Source organism: Scophthalmus maximus, chromosome 13, assembly GCF_022379125.1.
Source record: "Scophthalmus maximus strain ysfricsl-2021 chromosome 13, ASM2237912v1, whole genome shotgun sequence".
NCBI classification, from domain to species: Eukaryota; Metazoa; Chordata; class Actinopteri; order Pleuronectiformes; family Scophthalmidae; genus Scophthalmus; species Scophthalmus maximus.
In genome coordinates, this window is record NC_061527.1 from 1,884,398 (window position 1) to 1,904,392 (window position 19,995).

General features: G+C 48.4%; 1 protein-coding gene across 1 annotated transcript; it reads right to left on the bottom strand.

Moving 5' to 3' along the window:
- Positions 1-1,367: 1,367 nt before the first annotated feature.
- On the bottom strand, positions 1,368-19,137 carry LOC118317715 (PH domain leucine-rich repeat-containing protein phosphatase 1-like). Its single transcript, XM_035646634.2, has 17 exons — positions 17,267-19,137; positions 12,493-12,689; positions 11,562-11,687; positions 11,277-11,425; positions 9,759-9,905; positions 8,708-8,935; positions 7,635-7,837; positions 7,476-7,536; positions 7,265-7,360; positions 6,639-6,794; positions 6,204-6,404; positions 5,838-6,000; positions 5,361-5,491; positions 5,159-5,275; positions 4,188-4,382; positions 3,862-4,099; positions 1,368-3,145 (listed from the first exon to the last, which is right to left on the bottom strand). The coding sequence occupies exons 1-17, from the start codon at positions 18,735-18,737 to the stop codon at positions 1,988-1,990; spliced, it is 5,037 nt and encodes a 1,678-aa protein (XP_035502527.2). The 5' UTR covers positions 18,738-19,137; the 3' UTR covers positions 1,368-1,987.
- Between the last annotated feature and the right edge of the window lie 858 nt (positions 19,138-19,995).

Consider the following 19,995-nt stretch of genomic DNA (forward strand, 5'->3'; position numbering starts at 1 on the left):
TGATTTGCCGTAGTAAAGAGAGAAACGGTAACACTGTTCTGAGAACATTCATCACTCACCACCGCAGCACCACTCGGAACATCTGCTCCGCTCGAGAAACAACAAACGCCTGGAAAAAAAACAACCTCCCACCTCCCGAAAATAATCGTCTTTTTTCTCTCAGAGAATAATTAGTACGCGTCAGTGACTAAGTCACTTTTAAAGTATTAAACTCCTTAAGAGTTAGTTAAACAGTTCTACTAACTCCCGACGGCCACGAAAACATCTCAAAGTATTTGCTGCCTATTTTATTTACGTGCAGTTTCTTTCAGATTTCTCTTCTCTCCCTTTTTTAATCTCGATGAGCCAATAACAAAACTTTAAACTGTTTTTATTCTACTTCATTTTCCATATTTGATCTCACTGAACAACTCTCCTGCTGCAGGGACATGAATTCCACGAGTGAGTCACGGACTCGCGTCACGTAAAACACGTAACTAATGTTCTGATGTTTTGCTTTTTTTACACGTCATTGGTTTGTAATCTTGTGATTATGTTTGAGTGAACGGTTTATATGTTGGATTAGACTTTTTTGAAATGATTTTTACTTGTTTACTGGTATGAATTAATGTTTGTTTTTTATATATCAGAGGTTGGATTTTATAATACAAAGATTATCTTCTCAAATTAAACCACTAATGTGACTCACTCCATTCAACATGACAGTTTGTGACGATCGGCCTGTAGAGGGCGCCAGACGTCTCCTGTGACTTCTGTTTCCCTCCACACACTTCTGCCGCCGCCGCCTTGTTCCTTCTCTCTGCTGCCTCAGATTTGGAAATAAGCAAGTTATTAATAATTATCCAAGAAAATTGTTAACAATAATAAAAAATATTAATATAAACTAGTACTGTAAACCTGTGAAATCAGTGCACAACAAGTGGTGCCCCATGTGAGGCTCTCCAAATACCAGCTCTATTGCAATCCACAACTTTAAACCCTAAATTATTTTGTAAGAAATTCTGATATCTTACAAATAATTTATGTTGTGATTTGCCAAGCATTTAAAAAAATTAAAAATAATTCCTGGATCCTTCCCTTTTTCCTGATTCACGCTAAAAATGTAATGGATTCTTTCTCTGCCCATGTTCCAGCTTTCCAGGTAAAACTTAAAATAGATCTTTATGGTAAGTTATGTTTTTAAAAACACTGGGATTGTTCTGAATTATTTTAAGTGGTGCTAGAAATTTTTAGAAGCCAAATCTAAAAAAATCTTACGTCAAAACCAAAACTATCTTCGTGGCTACAAAGTGAGAGGGTCACGAGGAAAAACTTTTGAGAATTTTGAGAATGAAACGATGATGTGACAAACAGTCAGAGTCAACATGTCGTGGTTATCTGAAAACTTTAATTTATTATATAGCAAAAGTAGCTCTGTTGCGTGATTTGCCGTAGTAAAGAGAGAAACGGTAACACTGTTCTGAGAACATTCATCACTCACCACCGCAGCACCACTCGGAACATCTGCTCCGCTCGAGAAACAACAAACGCCTGGAAAAAAAACAACCTCCCACCTCCCGAAAATAATCGTCTTTTTTCTCTCAGAGAATAATTAGTACGCGTCAGTGACTAAGTCACTTTTAAAGTATTAAACTCCTTAAGAGTTAGTTAAACAGTTCTACTAACTCCCGACGGCCACGAAAACATCTCAAAGTACCGGTTTGAACGTAGAATGAACCTCCGACGTCTGAGAACAAGCCTCCAAAGTGCTTCGTCAAATCAAAGATATGTGAGGAGCTAATCAACGTAAAGTGTTATATATAAAAAATTGCATTTGAAGGGGCGTAGAGTTAACAGTAGAAAAAATAAAGAAACTAGTCTCTGGTCCACGTTCAGAAGACGCAGAGGGTTTTTTGGAGGGAGAGGTGCGACCGAACGCTGCGTCCCGACTCTGCGGTTTTCCGTCCCCGAAATCCTGGAAGAGAAGCAGAGGCGGGCGGGACAAGAGTTAGAGCGGCGTGACGAAGTAGTCTGCGGGCTTCTGGAAGCTGTGCGCCGGCGGCTGGTTGTGTGTCTGCATCTGCTCCTGCTGCTGCTGGATGATCTGCCGCACTTCCTCCTCCAGCTCCGGCGGGATGATGAGCTGGTCGTCGGGGTCCGGCTGGGCGGGGGCGTTGAAGTAGCCGCCCTGCTTCCTGACTGGTGCGTCGGCCGCTTCCTCGATGAGGTCCTGGCTCCGCCCCTGGCAGGCGACGGAGCCGTTGGCTCGAGCCCTGCGGCCAAGAGTCCCGGAGCGAGCCTCGCCGCCGAGGCAAGGGGACGAGGGCGGGACAGGGGACGGCGACTGGGAGGAGAAGGGCGACGGCGAAGGCTCGTGAAGTGAGGCGGCGGCAGGAGGCGTGTCTGCGCTCGCCTGAGCCTGAGAGTGTACGTGAGACGCCGCGCCGTCGTGTCGGTTCAGACAGTGGACGTCGGCCTCCACCTCCACGCGGCTGCCGTTGGAGAAGACGCCGGCGATGGGCTCCTCGTCCTCGCTGTCCAGCCCGTTGTCCGACAGCGCTCCGGAGAACTGCCTCTGGAAGCTCCCGCCTCCGCAGGCCGGCCTGCGCACGCCGGCTCGTCCCGGCAGGTTGAGGTGCGACGTCAAGGGCTCGGTCTGAGGCGGCGGCTCCTCCGAGGACGCCGTGGATCCCACCTCGCTGCTCATCTCCGACGTGCTGAACTCGCTGCTCAGCTCGCTCGCTGTTCCCGAGGAGGCCGGCGGCAGCGGTATGCCGTCGCCACCGCTTGTGGAGTAATGGTGTGTGCTGGTGTGTGCGCCCGGGCCGGGGCTGGGGGGCGGCGGCGGCGGCTCGCAGAAGCAGCAGCAGTCCTCGGTGATGCTGAGCTGGACGACGACGGCGCTGAGGCTGTCGGAGCAGCCGTAGCTCTGGGCCAGCGTCACCAGCTTCTTGGCGGCGGTCAGAGCGTCCGGTACGTTCCTGACCGCCTCCACCGCCTCGCTGGGAGACAACATGTCCCACAATCCCCGACTGCCCAGGAGGAAGAACTCGTCCTGCGGGGTGAGCGTCACCGTGGAGACGTGGGGTCGAGGGGTCACCGACGGGCACAGGAAGGAGTATCCCATGATCCTGGTGGAGTCGGTCACACCACTGACTTTGTTGTCCTGCAGCAGAAGAAGATTAAAAAAAGGGGCTGTTACGTAATTTTTCTCACACCAAACTTCAGATATCTGAACTAACTCACGTTTGTTATTAGTTTTTCTATTCTGCTGTTGAAAAAAACCAACGGAGACAATTTTGGTTTTCGATGAATCGTCTCCATCATTTGTTAAAGTGCCAATTTATGGTTTTCGGGTTTTTCCCGTTTCCTTCTGTCAGACTTCATAACTTTTTTCATTCATGTTAAAGTTTCTGCTTGTCGCACCCAAAAGTCTGAAGATCCTTGCATTTCCTGACTTCTTGAAAAGTCTTGAAAATCACAAAGTAACACGGTCCCGCCAACATACAGATTATAAAGTTACATATGAAATATAAAAAGTCTTGTCTACTGAGGTGGTTCAGGTTCATCCCGACTTTTAATATCTGGCTCGAATTGTTACATCTGAACCAACGCCCTTGTTACCGTGGCTACAGCCGTCTTGACAGCTGATCGGGTAACATTACAGCACATAAAACTCGCCAAATAAAGAAATTATGACCCTGCACATGGAGAAAAATTTGTGAACTTTAAGCAAAGATGTCATATATTCTCCGGTTCCAAGTCCTGACTTCTAATTATTTTGCTGTTTTACATCAACTGAAACCAGAGGAGAACATTTAGTGTTTTTACTGAATCAAATCTGTGGCTCATAAAACCTGAGTGACCTCTGTGTGTGTTTACCTCTGTGATGACGGCGTTGTGCTGGCGAACCCTCCGATACTCCGCCTCCTCTTTCACGGTGTGCGTGGCGGACAGCTGCACAGCTCTGCCGTCGCGGCACAGGACCGCCTGGCACCGGCCCACGTTGGCGGCCGTCAGCGTGAAGCAGCCGCCGTCTCCGCCCGGAGCCACGGGGTCGTGTCTGATGTGGCACAAAGCCGCCGAGCCGCCCAACCTCTGCCCGGCTGTGCCCAGCTTCCTGCGGCGGAGCGGCACGGAAAGAACACGCGTGAGTGTTTGTATTTGTGGAAACATTCGAGTGTGAATGTGTTTTTACGTGTGGTTACCTTTGCATGGTGAGGAACGTGTTGGTCATGTAGTCGTCCTGCCTCTGGCCTCTGTGGAGCTCCTCCGCCAGCACGTCTCCCATGGTGCACTGCAGCAGGTAAGGCACCTCCACGTTCCTGTCCCCGTCGAAGACGCCGTACAGAGCTTCGCGGATGCCACAGAAGCCGTCCAGGGCCAGAGCCGCCACACACAGCCTGAGGAGCGGCAGACAGGAAGACGTGGAAAATGTTCACAAGAAATTATTCCATCCACACGCTGTCGGTTGCTAAGGAAGAGCGACGGTGAAAAGTTAAGAGCGGGGAATTAATTTTGTTGGAGCGACGACGAGGCGGAACTGTTACTGACAGGAAGTGTTAGCGAAACTTTGCCAGTGGCAATTCAGTGCTCTGCCGTTTTGAATTTAGTTCAACGCCATTTCGGGTTTTTTGAAAGCAGAAATAACCACATTTGGAGGAGCAGGCGGAGGACTCTGACCGAGAGCTGATCCACTGCACTTCCACCTGCACCAATTGGACAGTACCAGCTGTCAATCAGGCTGTATCCACGGCCCAAATGTATACAGTGCTTTATCGTCTAAAATGAGAAAATGTGAATTATGTGCGTTTCCATCAACTGGTTTGGAGCGAATTAACTAGAGCAGTTTGGTCAGAAGATGGCGCTGTAGGTTAGGTAGGCCTAACGTAACACGGCTGTGATAGAACAGTAGAAGAAGAAGAGGTTTGCAAACCGGGAAAACAAAACAAAAGTTGCCTTGGCAACATACCCATACGACATCATGCTGCACGCTTGGCAGCGGAGAGAGAGAGAAACGTGGAGAACTTATTCAGCGAAGTTGCTTCCATCTTATATTTTGCGCATGAACTCTTTTTCGCAAAAAAGGCCAAAAAACAAACACTTTTTGACGAATTGAGAGAATTCTTTTCGCCGTTTCCATCAACATTTTCTAATGCGATGCCACATAGCTACTGACTTGTTCTTGACCCCAGAGGCCTCGGTGTATCCGTGGCTCCAGACCGCCGGGGCCCCGTGGCCCTCGCTCGCACACGCAGCAGACGGAGACGGATCGACTCTGAAACATCGGATGTTGCTGCAGAGAGAAGGAGACGGGGGGATGAGAATTTGTACCTTACACACTGCAGTGTGTGTGTTTTAACGTTTGGAACATCTCTTACTTGAGGAGCTCCAGGCTCTTGTGGTCCAGGTTGAGGCGAGGGTTCCCCGTGACGTCCAGCTCCTGCAGCTTCGGAGGAAGCGTCTCCGGCAGAGTCACCTCCGTCAGCTCGTTGCAGCTCAGGTCCACGCACTGAGGAGGAAGGAGAGGGAGGAAGATCAGAGGAGAATCTCCAGAAGCCTGAAGGTAGTTCAGTATCGAAGGTACCAAAATTCAACGAAATACCTCGAGCCAGAATGTTTGACATTTAAAAATGACTAAATCAGGAATAATTCTGAACGAGCCTCCGCCAGGTCCTAAAATCAAACCTAAATATGCCTGATTCACTTCCATCATGATCCATGAATTTTTTCCTGGAAAATCTAATGTTCTGGGAATTCCCTAATTCCCAGAAGTGACTTCCACGATGGGAAGAGCTGATGCAGGTGTTTCAGTCTCCAGCAGCACAGCGGAATGAAAGACGCTGAGCCCGACTGACCTTGATCTCCGGCAGCTGGAGGACCTCTGGGAAGGCGTTGATGCAGTTGGAGTGGGCCGCCAGCGTGTGCATGCGCTGGCAGCTGAGGATGGTGGTGGGCACCGACCTCAGCCTGTTGCCGCTCAGGTCCAGCTCCTCCAGCTGCTCCAGCCGCGCCAGTTTACTGCAGCGGGAGGAGGAAACGTAGTTCATTCATCGGACTCAACTCTCTCGCGAAGCTACGGCTGTTTCTCAAGGAACGACCGTGATCGTAGACTGAACGTGAAAAACGAACCATGTCTTTCAGGAGCAAAAACAAGATAGTTAGGACAGCATCAGAGCTTGAATCTCTACTTCAGTGTGTTTGGGATCTGTACTGTGCTGTACCTGGCGGTGAAGGTCTGCAGCTGGTTGTAGGCGAGGTGAAGCACCCTGAGGAGGCCATGTCCCGTCAGGAGTGGGACGCACTTGTCCGTCAGGCTGTTGTTGGTCAGGTAGAGCTCTGCCAGGCTGCTGGAGCTGTCGTCCGATTGGCCGGCGACGGGGAGGTTCTCCAGCTTGTTGGCCGACGCGTTCAGGTAACGCAGGCTGCGAAGAAGATCCCGTCAGAGAATATGAAGTTAGTACTCAAGAGAATGACATGACAAAAATAAAAGAAAGAGCGAGGTGACAGAGACATGATGGAAAGAAATGAAGACGAGGGAGGTTGTGTGTGTGTGTGTGTGTGTGTGTGTGTGTGTGTGTGTGTGTGTGTGTGTGTGTGTGTGTGTGTGTGTGTGTGTGTGTGTGTGTGTGTGTGTGTGTGTGTGTGTGTGTGCTCACCTCTGGGCCTTCATGAACAGGTTGTGCGGGAGCTCCGTCAGGTGGTTGTGCTGCAGGTCGAGGACCTCAAGCTGTGACCTCTCCAGACGCTCGGCCACACGACACACGTCGTTCCAGCCTGCGAGCAGCTTCCTAAGGCTCCCGCTGGACAGCAGCCTGCAACACACACACACACACAAAGAACACAGGAGGCTCAGACCGAGAGTGCGTGTGTGTGTGTGTGTGTGTGTGTGTGTGTGTGTGTGTGTGTGTGTGACACAGGACAGTAGACAAAACCTCCTTGCTCGAGTGACCTTGTTTTTCCACTGAGGCTCAGAGAGTTTGACCTTCAGCTGCTCCTTAAGTGCTTCGTGTTGACTGAAGCTGAACGTATGATGTCATCATTATGTGTGGACCCGTCAAAAAAAACCAACCTATGATCAAATTGTCAGTGTGGGACATAAAAGTCCAGTTGAGCTCTCTGCTGCCCCCGTCTGGAACGTATGTAACTGTGTCAAGAGGTCAAATTAAACGGGAACGTTAAATTTCTTTCACAACTAGTTTTAGTTTTACCTTAGTTTTCGTTAACTATAATAATCCTGCTCTGTGTATGTGTGTGTGTGTGTGTGTGTGTGTGTGACGCTCACCGTATGGGCAGCTCAGTAACACAGTTGTGACTGATGTCCAGCACCTCCAGTCTGCTGCTGTCACACACCCAGTCAGGGACACTCCCCAGCTTGTTCCTTAGAAGAAAAAGAGACACACAGTGAGTGAGTGGGTGTGATCTTCTTCTTCTTCTTTTTCTCCTTCTTCTTCTTCTACTAACGCTGTGAACGGGTCAGCGAAGCGTTTTCATACCAGGACAAATCCAGAACCGTCAGATTCTCTGGCGCGGGCTGGACGTCCAGCTGCTGCAGGTCTGCACACACAACGAGCAGAGAGAGGAGTGTTTACAGTGACCGTCGAACGCCAGCTCACCTCTACACGGTGCACGCGGGCGGGCGTCGGACGCGTTACCGTTGTGGGCGGCGTGCAGGCTCTTGAGGGCGTGGCCACTGACTCGGAGGAGGGACAGGGAGTTCCTGTCACAGCGCAGTAGTTCCAGTCTGCAGAGCGACGTGACGTCCAGCTCCCGTAGACCCGTGTCCCTCAGGTCCAGGTGGAGGACGTGGACCAGGTGCTCCGAGTCGCCCACTGTCACCGTCTGGAGCCGGTTTAATCTGCACCACAGAGGAAAGTGACAGGGATTCATTGATTCTTTTCAGCTCTGATTTAAACTTCTCATTGTTTCGGCTTCAAAAAGGAAGAATAGGGTGAAGAAAATTGGTTCGAGGAGCAATATCCTGCCTTCAGTTTTTCTCTTTCCTCTAGTGTGTTATAGTTTTTTTTGTAAAAGTTCTGCAAAGTTAAAAAGCCCCAACGTCCAAGGGAACTCCTCTCCCCGAGCAGAAAACTCCTGACGCTCCTGAAACGATTCGTCAGTCGTCCGGACGGTAACCTCCGTAACGTGGTGACATCACCATGTTATGGAAGTGCATAAAGCATGTCTAGCAGCTAGTCTGACACGCCCCCAAACATAGCCTTGTAAATCGAGTGCGAGAAAACGTCATACACGCGCTGGAAGCGGACGTGATCAATCACAGCAGCGTGGAGCCAGCTGCGGCCAATCAGAGCAGACTGGGCTAGATTTGGGGAGGGAGGGGCCTTAAAGAGACAGGAAGTGTTTCAGACAGAGGCTGTGAAAGAGGAGCTGCAGGAAACGGATGTGTTAACTGAACATCAGAGCATTTAAACCTTTTCAGGTCATAACCTAGATTAAAAATGATCAATCTAAATATGAGCAGAATGTGTCACCAGGCATCGAAAGTTAATTATTATTATAATAATGATAATTATTATTACACCATTAAATGTAAGGCACAACTGGAAACGTAGAGTTGTTCTAAAAGGCTACAACAGGACCGAGAGGCAGTGGTGTCAGAAATCTGGAGCACATTTTTCTTGCAAAGTCTCAGGGGACGTGTTGAATTTCAGCCGAGCTTTGTTCGAGAACGACTTCCTGTCTGCGTTTGGTGAGGAGATATTCTTACCTGAGGTCTACGTGGTGAGCGGGCAGCCACTGCAGTGCCACCATGTCCAGCGCGGAGAGCTGGTTGCCCGCCAGGCAGAGTCTCTCCACGCCGCGCAGGTTCTCCAGCACGGCCGGCACGCGGTCGAAGCAGTTGAAGGACAAGCCGAGGTAGGTCAGGGCCTCCAGGGCGGCCAGCTCCGCCGGCAGGACGCTCAGGGAGTTACAGTCGAGGAGCAGCGTCTGCAGACTGGACACGGGCCAACAGAGTGAGGACAGATCCACACATCGCTCCCCATCAACCGTCGTCATGATGTAACAGTGAAATAAAAAGGCGGGGACTAATGTCAGACATGGAAAACGTCTGTTGAACACATAAAGACTAATCTCAGATATTTACTGTAGACTAGATAAAGATGGACGACACATCTCCGCCTCCTCTCACGCGTAATAACACGAAGCCAAAAAAGGTCTTGGGCGCCGCCATTTTGCTCTGGTGACGTAATTTGGAGCCAGAGTTGTGGAGCCTCGGTATCAACCAATCGTGAGTCATCGTCAGCTGCTTTTTTTTTTTTTAATTGTATCAAATAACTAATAGCTGAAACTTAGAAAAACATACATCAGTGTGATAATACGTCTTTGAGGAAAAAAGTTTGGTCCACGTCCCATCTGCTAACATGGAGGGGGCGGAGCTTATGGCCTTTACTGCCAGCCAGCCACCAGGGGTCGATCATGATGTTCTGGCTTCACTTCAGAAGTCATGTTCGTCCATCTTTCACCAAGAGTGGTTGGTAAACGCAAATCAATAACCGAGACAATTTCCTCCGTGGCCTCGTGTTTTTTACTGTCAGGTCGGACTCTAGGTCTTTAAAGGGGCAGTACGTGGTTTTAAACCAGGGACAGTGTGAACCGATGACCCGGACAGAAGTGCTGCTGCGGAGCATATTGTTCATTTAATACAGAGACTGATTCATCTGCTGTCATGGAACCACAACTACAAGCCCAGTGGCTGAGGTAATGTTTGGCTCTCGGCCTTCACCATCATCATCATCACCCTCCTCCGGCCCACTCACTTGTGCATGGTCCCGACTTCTGCAGGCAGCGACGACAGACGATTCCCAGACAAGTTGAGTTCGGTGAGCGAGGTGATGTCACACACGGCCAGAGGGAAGTGGGACAGAGAGTTGTTTGACAGACTGAGGCTTCTCAGTTTACAAAACCTAGAGAGAGAGGGGAAGGTCATATTAATCTCTGAGTGGTGAAAAAAACAAGGGTTGTGAGAAGTTACATAACAGCTGACGTGTCATGAGCAGGGGGAAATAACCATGGAGGAGGCCGCACAACACAAACTATTTAAAGCTGAATGTTTACACGGCTAAAAGGCGTGTGTGTGTCAGCGTGTGTGCGTGTGTGTGTCAGCGCGTGTGTGTGTATTGTTCCCTGGCTCGCCTCGCCAAACCTAATCCAGTTCACAGACGGGTCAGGGCCAAAGGCTAAAACCTGACCCACGTCCTTCTGAGGGCGAAAGTCACGGACAAACACATTCCTCAAGACGGCGCCCGGGGAAACGTTTGTTTACAGAGCAACAATGAAAGTATAGATACATGTTTATATATCCAAACACACACACACAAGTGATGTAACAATGTCTGTCAGGCTTGAACATAAAGTGTCAGCAAAGACGCCAAAATCAAGAGAGGCAGAAATGAATTTGCCTACGACCTTAAACGCATCTCTTTAACATAAGCCTGTTATTAATCCTAGTCGACCATTTTATTACCTACATGCGTTGTCTGTGTTATTATATTAAACTTATTGTTTTATTATAATACTGTATTATTTTATTCCCAATTCTTATTTTGTTTTAATCCTGAAAATGTTTTAATCCTGTTTCAACCATGTGAAGCTCTTTGTTGCTGTGTTTGGAGAAGTGATGTATGAATAAAGTTCATTATTATTATAATAATAATAACCAGCAGTTTTTTTTATTTTGTTGTATTTTCCTGTTTTACTTGAACTTGTTCTGTCTGCTGCTGTGTTTCCCTTATTTCCCTCACAGGGATCAATAAATGATTATATTAATCTTAGTTGGACAAGGTATATTTGGGAAAATGTTTTTAACATTTTTATTTATTTATTATTCAGAGAAAGTGAATTTAGCCACTTTAGAAGATTTTATAGGGACAAGAGGACGATGTCAGACAGATTTCTATTTAATCAGTTTTTCCACTGACTTGGTGTGAACGTGGTGCGACAACGGACAAACCGACTTCTCTTCTGTGACGTCAGCGACTCATTTGACAAATCTGACGAGGAAAAACCAGGAACAGCCGCGTGGCCCCGGAGGTCAAACCTCTAAACGTGACAGCAGCTCCTTTGTAATCATCCGAACCACAGAGTCTCACACACACACACGCACGCGTCAGCTGTAATTTGATCTAAGCTGCTTCCTCTTCTGACCATATGGCAGCTCAACGACATAAGAGAGAACCGCCGAGGGACGCTCACACTTCCCAAAGAGAGGATGACAAAAGGAGGGGAACAGAACACGGCTCCTCCTGTCACCGGGAGTGCGTTGTGGTGAAACTCACCTGGTGAGTGCTGGAACTCCTTTGTGGGGCGACATGAAGTTGTTTTTGAGGTTGAGGTGCGTGAGGTCCTGGCTGTAGAACAGCTGAGCGGGCAGCTCCTCCAGGCTGCAGCACGACAGGTCGACCGAGTTCACCCTCTGCGACGCAATCTGACACGGCGAGCGGAGAGAGGAAGGAAAAACACACCGTGAGCCGACGTGGCGCCAACGCCATATACATGGACCTTGAGTTCGTGTCCGTAGAAATGTCAGCGGGGTCGCACACAGGCAGTGAGCGTGGACGCACCTTGGAGGCCGTCCTGTGCCAGCGGAGATGCTCAGTGTAGGAGTCGTAGCTGATGTAGTAGGTCTGACTCTGAGGACCCGCGGAGCTGAGGGCCAGACAGTGACTGTGTCTCTTCACCTCCTCCACCTGCAGCACACGACGCACCTGTCAGTGCCCTGCGTCCAACTCTTAAACACCACTTACGTCTTTCACGCAAGTTCTGTATATTTGGTTGAACTTGTGTTTTCCTTTTTATTTACAGTTATTTGTGATAAAAGTTTATGGTTAAGCTAAAATATCAAGCCTCAATTAGAATAGAATGAGGCCTTTTATTGTCATTGCACGTGTAAAACGAAATTTTTAAAACTTTTAGTAAGAAAGTAAAAAAGAATATGTATAAAATTGTATAAAAAGAAGTATATCAATAAAATGTCTCTGTTGACTGATTACTTTTCTTTTGTCATAAAGGTTTGATAACGTCATCTGAGGAGTCATTGACAGATTAATATATATATATATATATATATATATATATATATCGCCTGATCGCTATCGGAAATCTTGTACTCCCAAATATCGATATCGGGCAACAAAAATCCATATGTGTCGGGCTCTTATTAAAAACTAAAACATAAAGTAGTGGTTATAGATATATATATAAGTGGTTATATTTATCAATACAGTGCAACGTATCTAGTTCCTTATTCATACTGCTTTTGGTTCTACATTTCTTTTTACAATATTTTGTTTTAGTTTTGACAAATTGATATTTCTTTCTGTGTTTTGTTAATTTTGCTTGTGTTTTCTTTGGGGGGGGGGTGCTCTGGACCATCAGGGCCACCGTAGCCTGGAGTTCTCTGAGTTTCAAAACCCAAAATGTTTTGCGCCACAGGGTCGAGGCCCCAGAGACGGCGTCATCGCCTCAACACAAACACAGTTCTGTTCCCGGTACCTTTCCTCCGATGAGCGGGAGGATGTGCATCTTGCCCGTGTGGGCGTGTTTCACCGACGACACGATGAGGCAGGTTCCGCTCAGCGTGACCTGGCGCCTCGACCAGCGGTTCACCGGCAGCGCCAGCTTCCCTTTGCGAACGTTGAACGCGCCCGAGAGCTGCACGCGCTCAGAGCCGCCCGCGCTGCGAGGCTTACCTGGAGAGAGAGAGAGAGAGAGAGAGAGAGAGAGAGAGAGGGAACACACACGATGGTGATGTGAGCAGCGTGGAGATTATTCTGAACCACATGCATTTTTAGCTCTGTGGAATTTTTTTGTGAATGAACTCTCTTCTTCTTGCAGACAGGGAGCCGCGTGGTTACGTATGAGAGTGGTGGCTTAGAGCCCGAGGGGCTGAGAGGGAGTGAGCGGTCGCTCAGACGTGATGATCTGTGGCACCGCTGGCTCAGAGAGCAGCTACAGTTCAGTTACAGTACAGACACGAGGCCAAGTGTCGTCTGCTGCTGCTGCTGCTGCTCCGTGAGCTGGACACCAACCCCAACCTGCGCGTTCTTCTGAGAACAAGGGGAACGCCAGTCGGTCGCTCACCAACACGCCGATGGTAATGTATGAATGCGTATAGGGCTGCAACTAACGATTAATTTCGTAATGGATTCATCTCTGACGATTGTTTTTCTCAATTAATCGATTTGTTGTTTGGTTAATAAAATGTCGTTAAATCTTGAAAAATGACGATCGTGTTTCACAAAACTCGAACATGATGTTTTGTTTTGTCCACACACCAAAGATATTCAGTTCACCCTCATTCAGCATAACATTATTGAATCCATGACCAGATCCTTCCCAGACACCATTTCATACGGTAACCACTTTTTCCCCAATTAGAATAACAATAACATTGTGACAGGAGCAACAGAACATATTCACATTTAAAGCTGAAATCAGAGAATTATTACTTTTTTTAATAATTTTGGTCACTATAGCCGTGTGATGTTAAATTTCATACCGTTACATCTCTAGATGGAAGAAAGAGATAAAGATAAGAGCCGAGTCAAAACCTCCACATAGCTGTAAGTTGTGTGACAATATTTACGTCATTTCTTTAAAAAGATGGTTGATATCATGTGGCTCCTTCTTCTTCTAAATGTGACGTGAACTCTCCGTGTGACCGGCGGAGCAGATCGATCTGATTCTCGTGTTCACGTGAACAATAACGCGGGTTGTGTGTTGCCGTGCGACTCCACCCTTCCCCCCCGGGCGTGTCCTACTTTATCCCTCAGCCCTTTTTCCTTCCGTCCATTTTTATCTCAGCGCGGAACATCCTGTCTCTCGGCGAGCGGCCGACATCCGTTTCCTGTTCCTGTTTCACGCTACGACTCGACTGTTCTGGTGCAGCTCGTCCCCGACGACCGAGCGGCGTCGGACCAGAGCTGGATACAGATTAAGTCCATTCATTTACGAGTCGATTGACAGATTATCAGCTAATCGATTATAATTTAACCGTCGCTTTTGCTGGTTCTCCGTTCTCAACAAGAAAAAAATATGATTTTTATCTCTACTGTTTCATATCATTGCAAACTGTTTCTTTGCCCAAACACAACAAGGCACTTGTACTCTAGGATACTGTTTTTGACATTTTTCTAAATTCTATAAATCAACAAGTAGTTGATTATTCTACATAACATTTATTAGCAGCTATTTTTAAGATCTTATAGATTGTTTAAACCAATTTCTAACCCAAAATGTCAACGTTTTTATGGATTCCACCTTCAATAATATGAGAGTTTCACGCTCTTCTTTGGGACATGTGACGTTGAATTTAATTTTTTTTTGGTTTTGTACAAAACAAGTCATCTGAACACATCAGCTGTGAACCGTGGGACACGTTTCTCCATTTTCTGGTGTTTTACAGACGAAACCAACGATCAATTAGTAAAGGAAACAATCTGCAGATTAATAAATAATGAAAATAATGAACGTTAATTGCAGGCATATTAATCCTTCTTTCTTATAAGCAGCAATATCAAGACTGTGCCGGAGTTTCAGAGAGATTTTTAGTTCTGGACCGAGATACTGAACATGGTTTTTATATCCGCCACGCGTGGAACAAACTCTCCGACTGTCAGTTCTTTCATATCAAGAGTTTCTGATTGCTCCTGAATTTTATTTAATAACATGTAGGACTTTTTATTCATATCTTGCACTCCACTGTATTTTCTCCTGTTCTGTTCCATTTCAGGTCATCTCCTATATAATTTTACTCGTTTAAACTATATTTAAATATATTGTCCAGTGCGTTGACTCGCCATAAACATGAACTCGCCAACACCGCTGGGACAAAACGATCGAAGTGTAAATCCCTACGCATCTTTGGCCCTGTGTGTCAGATGAGTTGGTCTGATTTCCACCTTGTACAGTGAAGCAGTGACCTCTGGACGATGAGGAGGCGTCTGCTGCCGCGAGCGTCTCCGAGAGACTCTCCGAAAACACTGAGGAGGTGAAATCTGAGGTCCAGCTGGGTCGCCTTTCTCTCACCGTCAGCACACTGAGCAGTGTGTGTGTGTGTGTGTGTGTGTGTGTGTGTGTGTGTGTGTGTGTGTGTGTGTGATTAAAAGAGAGAGAGAATACTTGGCAATGTGAGATTTTTTGCTTAGTCAGACGCTCGCCTCTTTGGCCCGACTGGGAACGCTTAACGAAGGATTCAAACCGAGAGGACGGAAAAGTTAGAATCAGAGACACTGTCTCGTTTATTCATAAAGTTCTATTCCTTTCCTCTCTTTTAAAATAAAAATTAAATAAATCTCTCGACGAGGAGCAGTGAATTTAACTGATCAATCCTTAAAAAAAAAAGAACCACTGGCCGCAGCCTTCGTCGAGTGTATTGCCGAGTTCCGTTACACCTCGGAAGTCGGAGCTCGGGGTTATTCGCTCCGTTGTGATCTCCACTCGGAATTCACCAACCTGACTCCCGAGCTCGGAGCTCCGAGGTGTATTGGAACGCAGCATTGATCTCTAGGTTCAGCTTGTTTCTGTCGTTGTTGTTGTGATTTTAGCGCTCGGGCCGGGACACATCTCTTAAGGTGTCGACGAGGTGAACCCGCGGTTGTGTGGTTCGGTCCGCACCGTTCATTTTGTTTTTGATTTACAGAACCAGGACTGAGAGGAAAACCCGCAATTTTTCCCCGCCGCACACACAGAGGCGACGATTACGGCGAGGAAATATTCGCCGATTCTTACAAAACGCGTATTGCTTTGGAATCGCTTAATGCCCCTTTAAATGACCCTAGTCTGCGTTGATTTGAGTAAAAGAGAATATTGTTTTGTTTTCTGGCTCCGTCGTCACACCATTAGCTCCTCACTCTTCATCCCCCTGCTGTGCTTGTTGAGGGTGTTGAAAAAACGAAACAATAATCCCATAAGAGATCACGGCTGTTTTTACATCCTCTTACACTGAAAAACAGGATTATTATCATCAACAACAACAACAACAACAACAGAGCAAGAAGAAGAGACGCTGAATGAATGAATGAATGAACAACACCTCGTGGTTTTTAGTCTGTGGCCTGTTGGAAAGATCACACCTGTTACCTCCAGATGTGTCTGCACGCACACACACACACACACACACACACACACACACACACACACACACACACACACACACACACACACACACACACACACACACACACACACACACACACACACACACACACACACACACACACACACACACACACACACACACACACACACACACACACACACACACGTTGGGGAGGGTTTACACTGGGTATTGTCCCCGCAGGACAATTGCACACACACACACACACACACTCGTCCCACTGGTCAAACACAATGAGAGCACAGTGGATGAACAATGACTGAGCAGAGGCGAAACCAGGCACAATGAAAAATGGCCCAGTGTGACCAGCAGGGATCTCTGTTCTCTGACAGTATATATTTAAAATATACATTATATAAAACCTTTCGTAGGATAATCAATCCTGGGTTTTGACACACACACACACACAGACACACAAGGATTTGTCTTTCCATCTGTCTGCGTCTCAGAGTAAAAGTACCACTACTCACTAGAGACCGACCCATATGGATTTTTTGGGCCAGATGCCGAGATCGATATTAGGGAGTACACGGTTCCCGAAACATTGGTCGATATGAGCCTTTAACAGACATCTATCGGCATCCGCGCTTACGTTTACGGATATGAAATATTTGAATGTACAGAATAAAAAATGCAGGAAAAAAACTTTGAATTTGTTTGTTTGTATTGTGTTGTTATTCATGAATAAAGTTTACGGCTATAATAAAATATCAAGCCTAATTTACATTTCTTTGTCGTAAATGTTTGATAACGAAAATCTTAGGAACAACACTGACAGATCAATATATATATGTACATATATTTTCATTTTTTTAAATTTTAAATATGTCAATGATTCCTAAGATATCCTTATCAAACCTTTATGACAAAGAAATGATGTAATTGGGGCTTGATTTCTGAGTTTAACCATAAACTTTCTCATAAATAACCATAAATGGAAAAAACAAATACAGAAATAGACCAATAAATAAATAAAAGTTGAATTAAGAAAATAATCATTTATTATTTTTAACCTAAAATTGAACATGAATGCAACATTTAAAGGCTCATATCACTCTAACATCACATCGACCGATATTATCGACCGACCGATTATCGGCCGATATTATCGGTCGGTCGATAACATCGCTCGGGCTCTGCGCTACTCACCGAAGTAGAACCGCAGCAGGCAGCCGGTCTCCGGGTTCATCCCTTCCTCCTGCGCCCTCCACGCGTCCCCGTAGCCCAGGTCGGCGAGGTACTCGTTCAGCATCTGCAGCGGCCTCTCGTCGTCGCGCAGCCGCCGCACGGCCCCACCGTGCAGCTGCACGAAGAGCGCCGGGCTCGGGGCGACGTGGACGACGGGCTCCGGCCGCGTCCCGCCGCCGGGGACCTGCGGGTCGGACGCGCGGCCGCCCAGGGGCCTGGACTGGGAGCTGCCGGGGCACCGGGACGGAGGCTCCGTTAGCTCGGGGGGGTCCGAGGTGGGCTCTGTGGTGCAGCCGGGGGCGGGCTCGCCGGTCGAGTGCGCGGGAGAGGAGGCGAGGTCGTCCGAGGAGCTCTCGAAGGGGTCGGCGTCGCCCTCCTCCGGGGCGCTGTCGCAGCTCGGTCCCTCCGGCGCGTCCCGGTGCTCGGCGCTCCGGAGGCTGAGCTCGTCGCAGGTGCTGCTCTCCACGTCCGAGCCCGAGTAGAGCCCGCAGCCGTCCGCCACGCTCGGGCTCAGGCTCGGGTCCGGGTCCGCGTCCGCGTCGCTCAGGTGGACCGACGACGAGGAGGAGTTGCTCGCCGTGGTGTCGTCGGGATGGAACAGCTTCCCGCGGTCGCCCTCCTCGTCCCCGCGCAGAGTCTTCGCGTCGTCCGCGAGCCCGCTGGTGTCCCGGCAGTTGTCAGCTGTTGAATCGGCGGCGGGAGTCTTGTGGTTAATCCTCAGCACGGCTCCGGCTTTGCTGCCCTCCAGCCTGCAGGCGAGCTCCCGCGCGGTGGTGTCCACGGTGCACAGCACCGGGCGCGGGTAGGAGGGCGCGAGCCAGTCGTGGACGTGAACGCAGCCCCGCCGCGGGTCCGACCTCGCCCACGTCCTGTCCGAGGCCTGCAGCTGCTTCGACTGCTTCTGCCGGAGGAAGGTCCGCCGGTCCAGGCTGAGGGTGCTCAGCGGCGACACGGAGGGCGCGGGCGCCACCGCCTCCGCGGCCGAGGAGGACGAGGAGGAGGAGGAGGAGGACAGCGCGGCCGAGCAGCCGGTCGGCGGAGCCCCGAGCGACAGGTTCCGCTTGTGCCTCTGGCGCCGCTTGCTCAGCAGAGAGTTGACCGAGGCGCCGCCGCCGCCGCCGCTCACCGACGTCAGACCGTAGATGTTGGCGGGAATGTTGATGTTGTTGGCCACTTGGTTCTGGTAGATCCCGTTCCTGATCGCGATCTGGAGGAGGGAGGTGGCCGCGAGTCCCTTCCCGAAGAGTTTCGCCTCTGCGCCGCCGCCGCCGCCTCCGTCGTCCTCCCCCCCGATGGACGGTCTCTTCCCGGCGGCGAGCGGCGGAGTCAATCCGCCTGGCTTCGCGGTGGAGTTGCCGTGACCGTCACTGCCAGGATCCGGGCTCCCCTCCGCCGGAGCCGCTCCACACTCGTTTACCTTCAAACTGTCCATCCCCCCCCCGTTTAGCCTCGCGGCGGCGGCGGCAGTCAGCTAGCAACCGCCCCGCAGGTGGACGCTAGCCCCGTTAGCCGTTAGCTCCGAGCCGTTAGCACGCGAGCGGGTTCACTTTGGCTGTAGTTTCTCCGCCGAGTTAGCCTAGCATGCTAAGGTGCTGCGCAGTTCGTCCCCGGAGAGTTTAATTATTAGTCCGCTACATCCCGGCGTGCGGTGCCGCGCCCGTTAGCTCACCGGCTAACCGGCGGATCTGACACGAGAACCGGGTTCTTCTTCTTCTTCCTCTCCCTCTCCCTCCTCTTCTTCTTCTCAGCTGGTCGCCACGGAAGCCTGCGCGAGGAAGGCGCGACCGCTACTGTACAAACCGGAGAGAGTGAGTGACACGGGGCCGCGGACACGGTGGACAAGGGCGGGGTCTCATTGGATATGAATTATGACGCGTTCACGTACCGACGTACCTCGGAAGTTTGTGAACGTATCTTATTCGTTGATTTATTTATGTTACTATTTCCACACTTTTTAAATGTTAATAAATGTCTTTTATTCCGTCATTTTTGCCGTCACGTGATCTTGTTGATTGTGTTAATTGCTCGTAAATGTGAGGAAGAGAAGATCGGGTCAGCAGAAAGAGCGACGCCGTTGTTTATTTCATCAGACGCACCCACGTATGTACACGGAAATTAATATATAGCAAATCATTTATCTTATCAAGATCATCTTAGCTACTGATTCAAAGAAGTAGAGACTCAATAATTTTTTTTGAGGAACCTTTAAATATCAGCATAAAGTGTATTAATCTGGAATTTTGTCGTTTACAACCTTTTGAAGCTAAGAATTACGAGTTTAAATGAGGCAGTGAATGCATCATAAACTGCAGTTACATTACTTTATCATCGAGCGCATCGAACAGTCCTAACTTTTAAAAAAAATAAGAAAAAAAGGATAATTTTGAACATTAATGCCTGTCTCCTGCCTGATGACCTCATTCATAAGTTCATACGATAAAACGTTACAGTTACTTTGTTGTTGAGTTTTATTTGTTATTTTGTCGGTAGACATAAACACGGAGACGTGGATGTAACTTCTTCGTCTTCTGGCGACATCTAGTGGAATGAATGAATAAAACACATTTAAGTGAGATTTAACAACCACGTATTATTTTACTCTGTATAACTAAAGTATGAAATATAATATAAAGAATATGGCTTAATATCATATTTATAGTTTGAGAACACTTAATTGCAAAAAAAGCTCT

Bases quoted from the DNA above. Each gene is read 5' to 3' on its own strand.
- LOC118317715 (XM_035646634.2), bottom strand. From the start codon at position 18,737: ATGGACAGTTTGAAGGTAAACGAGTGTGGAGCGGCTCCGGCGGAGGGG. The intron at 7,838-8,707 runs GTAAGAATATCT...TCTGTGGTGCAG, and splicing joins GCTCACCACGTAGACCTCAG to ATTAAACCGGCTCCAGACGG. The intron at 5,492-5,837 runs GTCAGTCGGGCT...CTTCCTCCTCAG, and splicing joins TCCAGCTGCCGGAGATCAAG to TGCGTGGACCTGAGCTGCAA.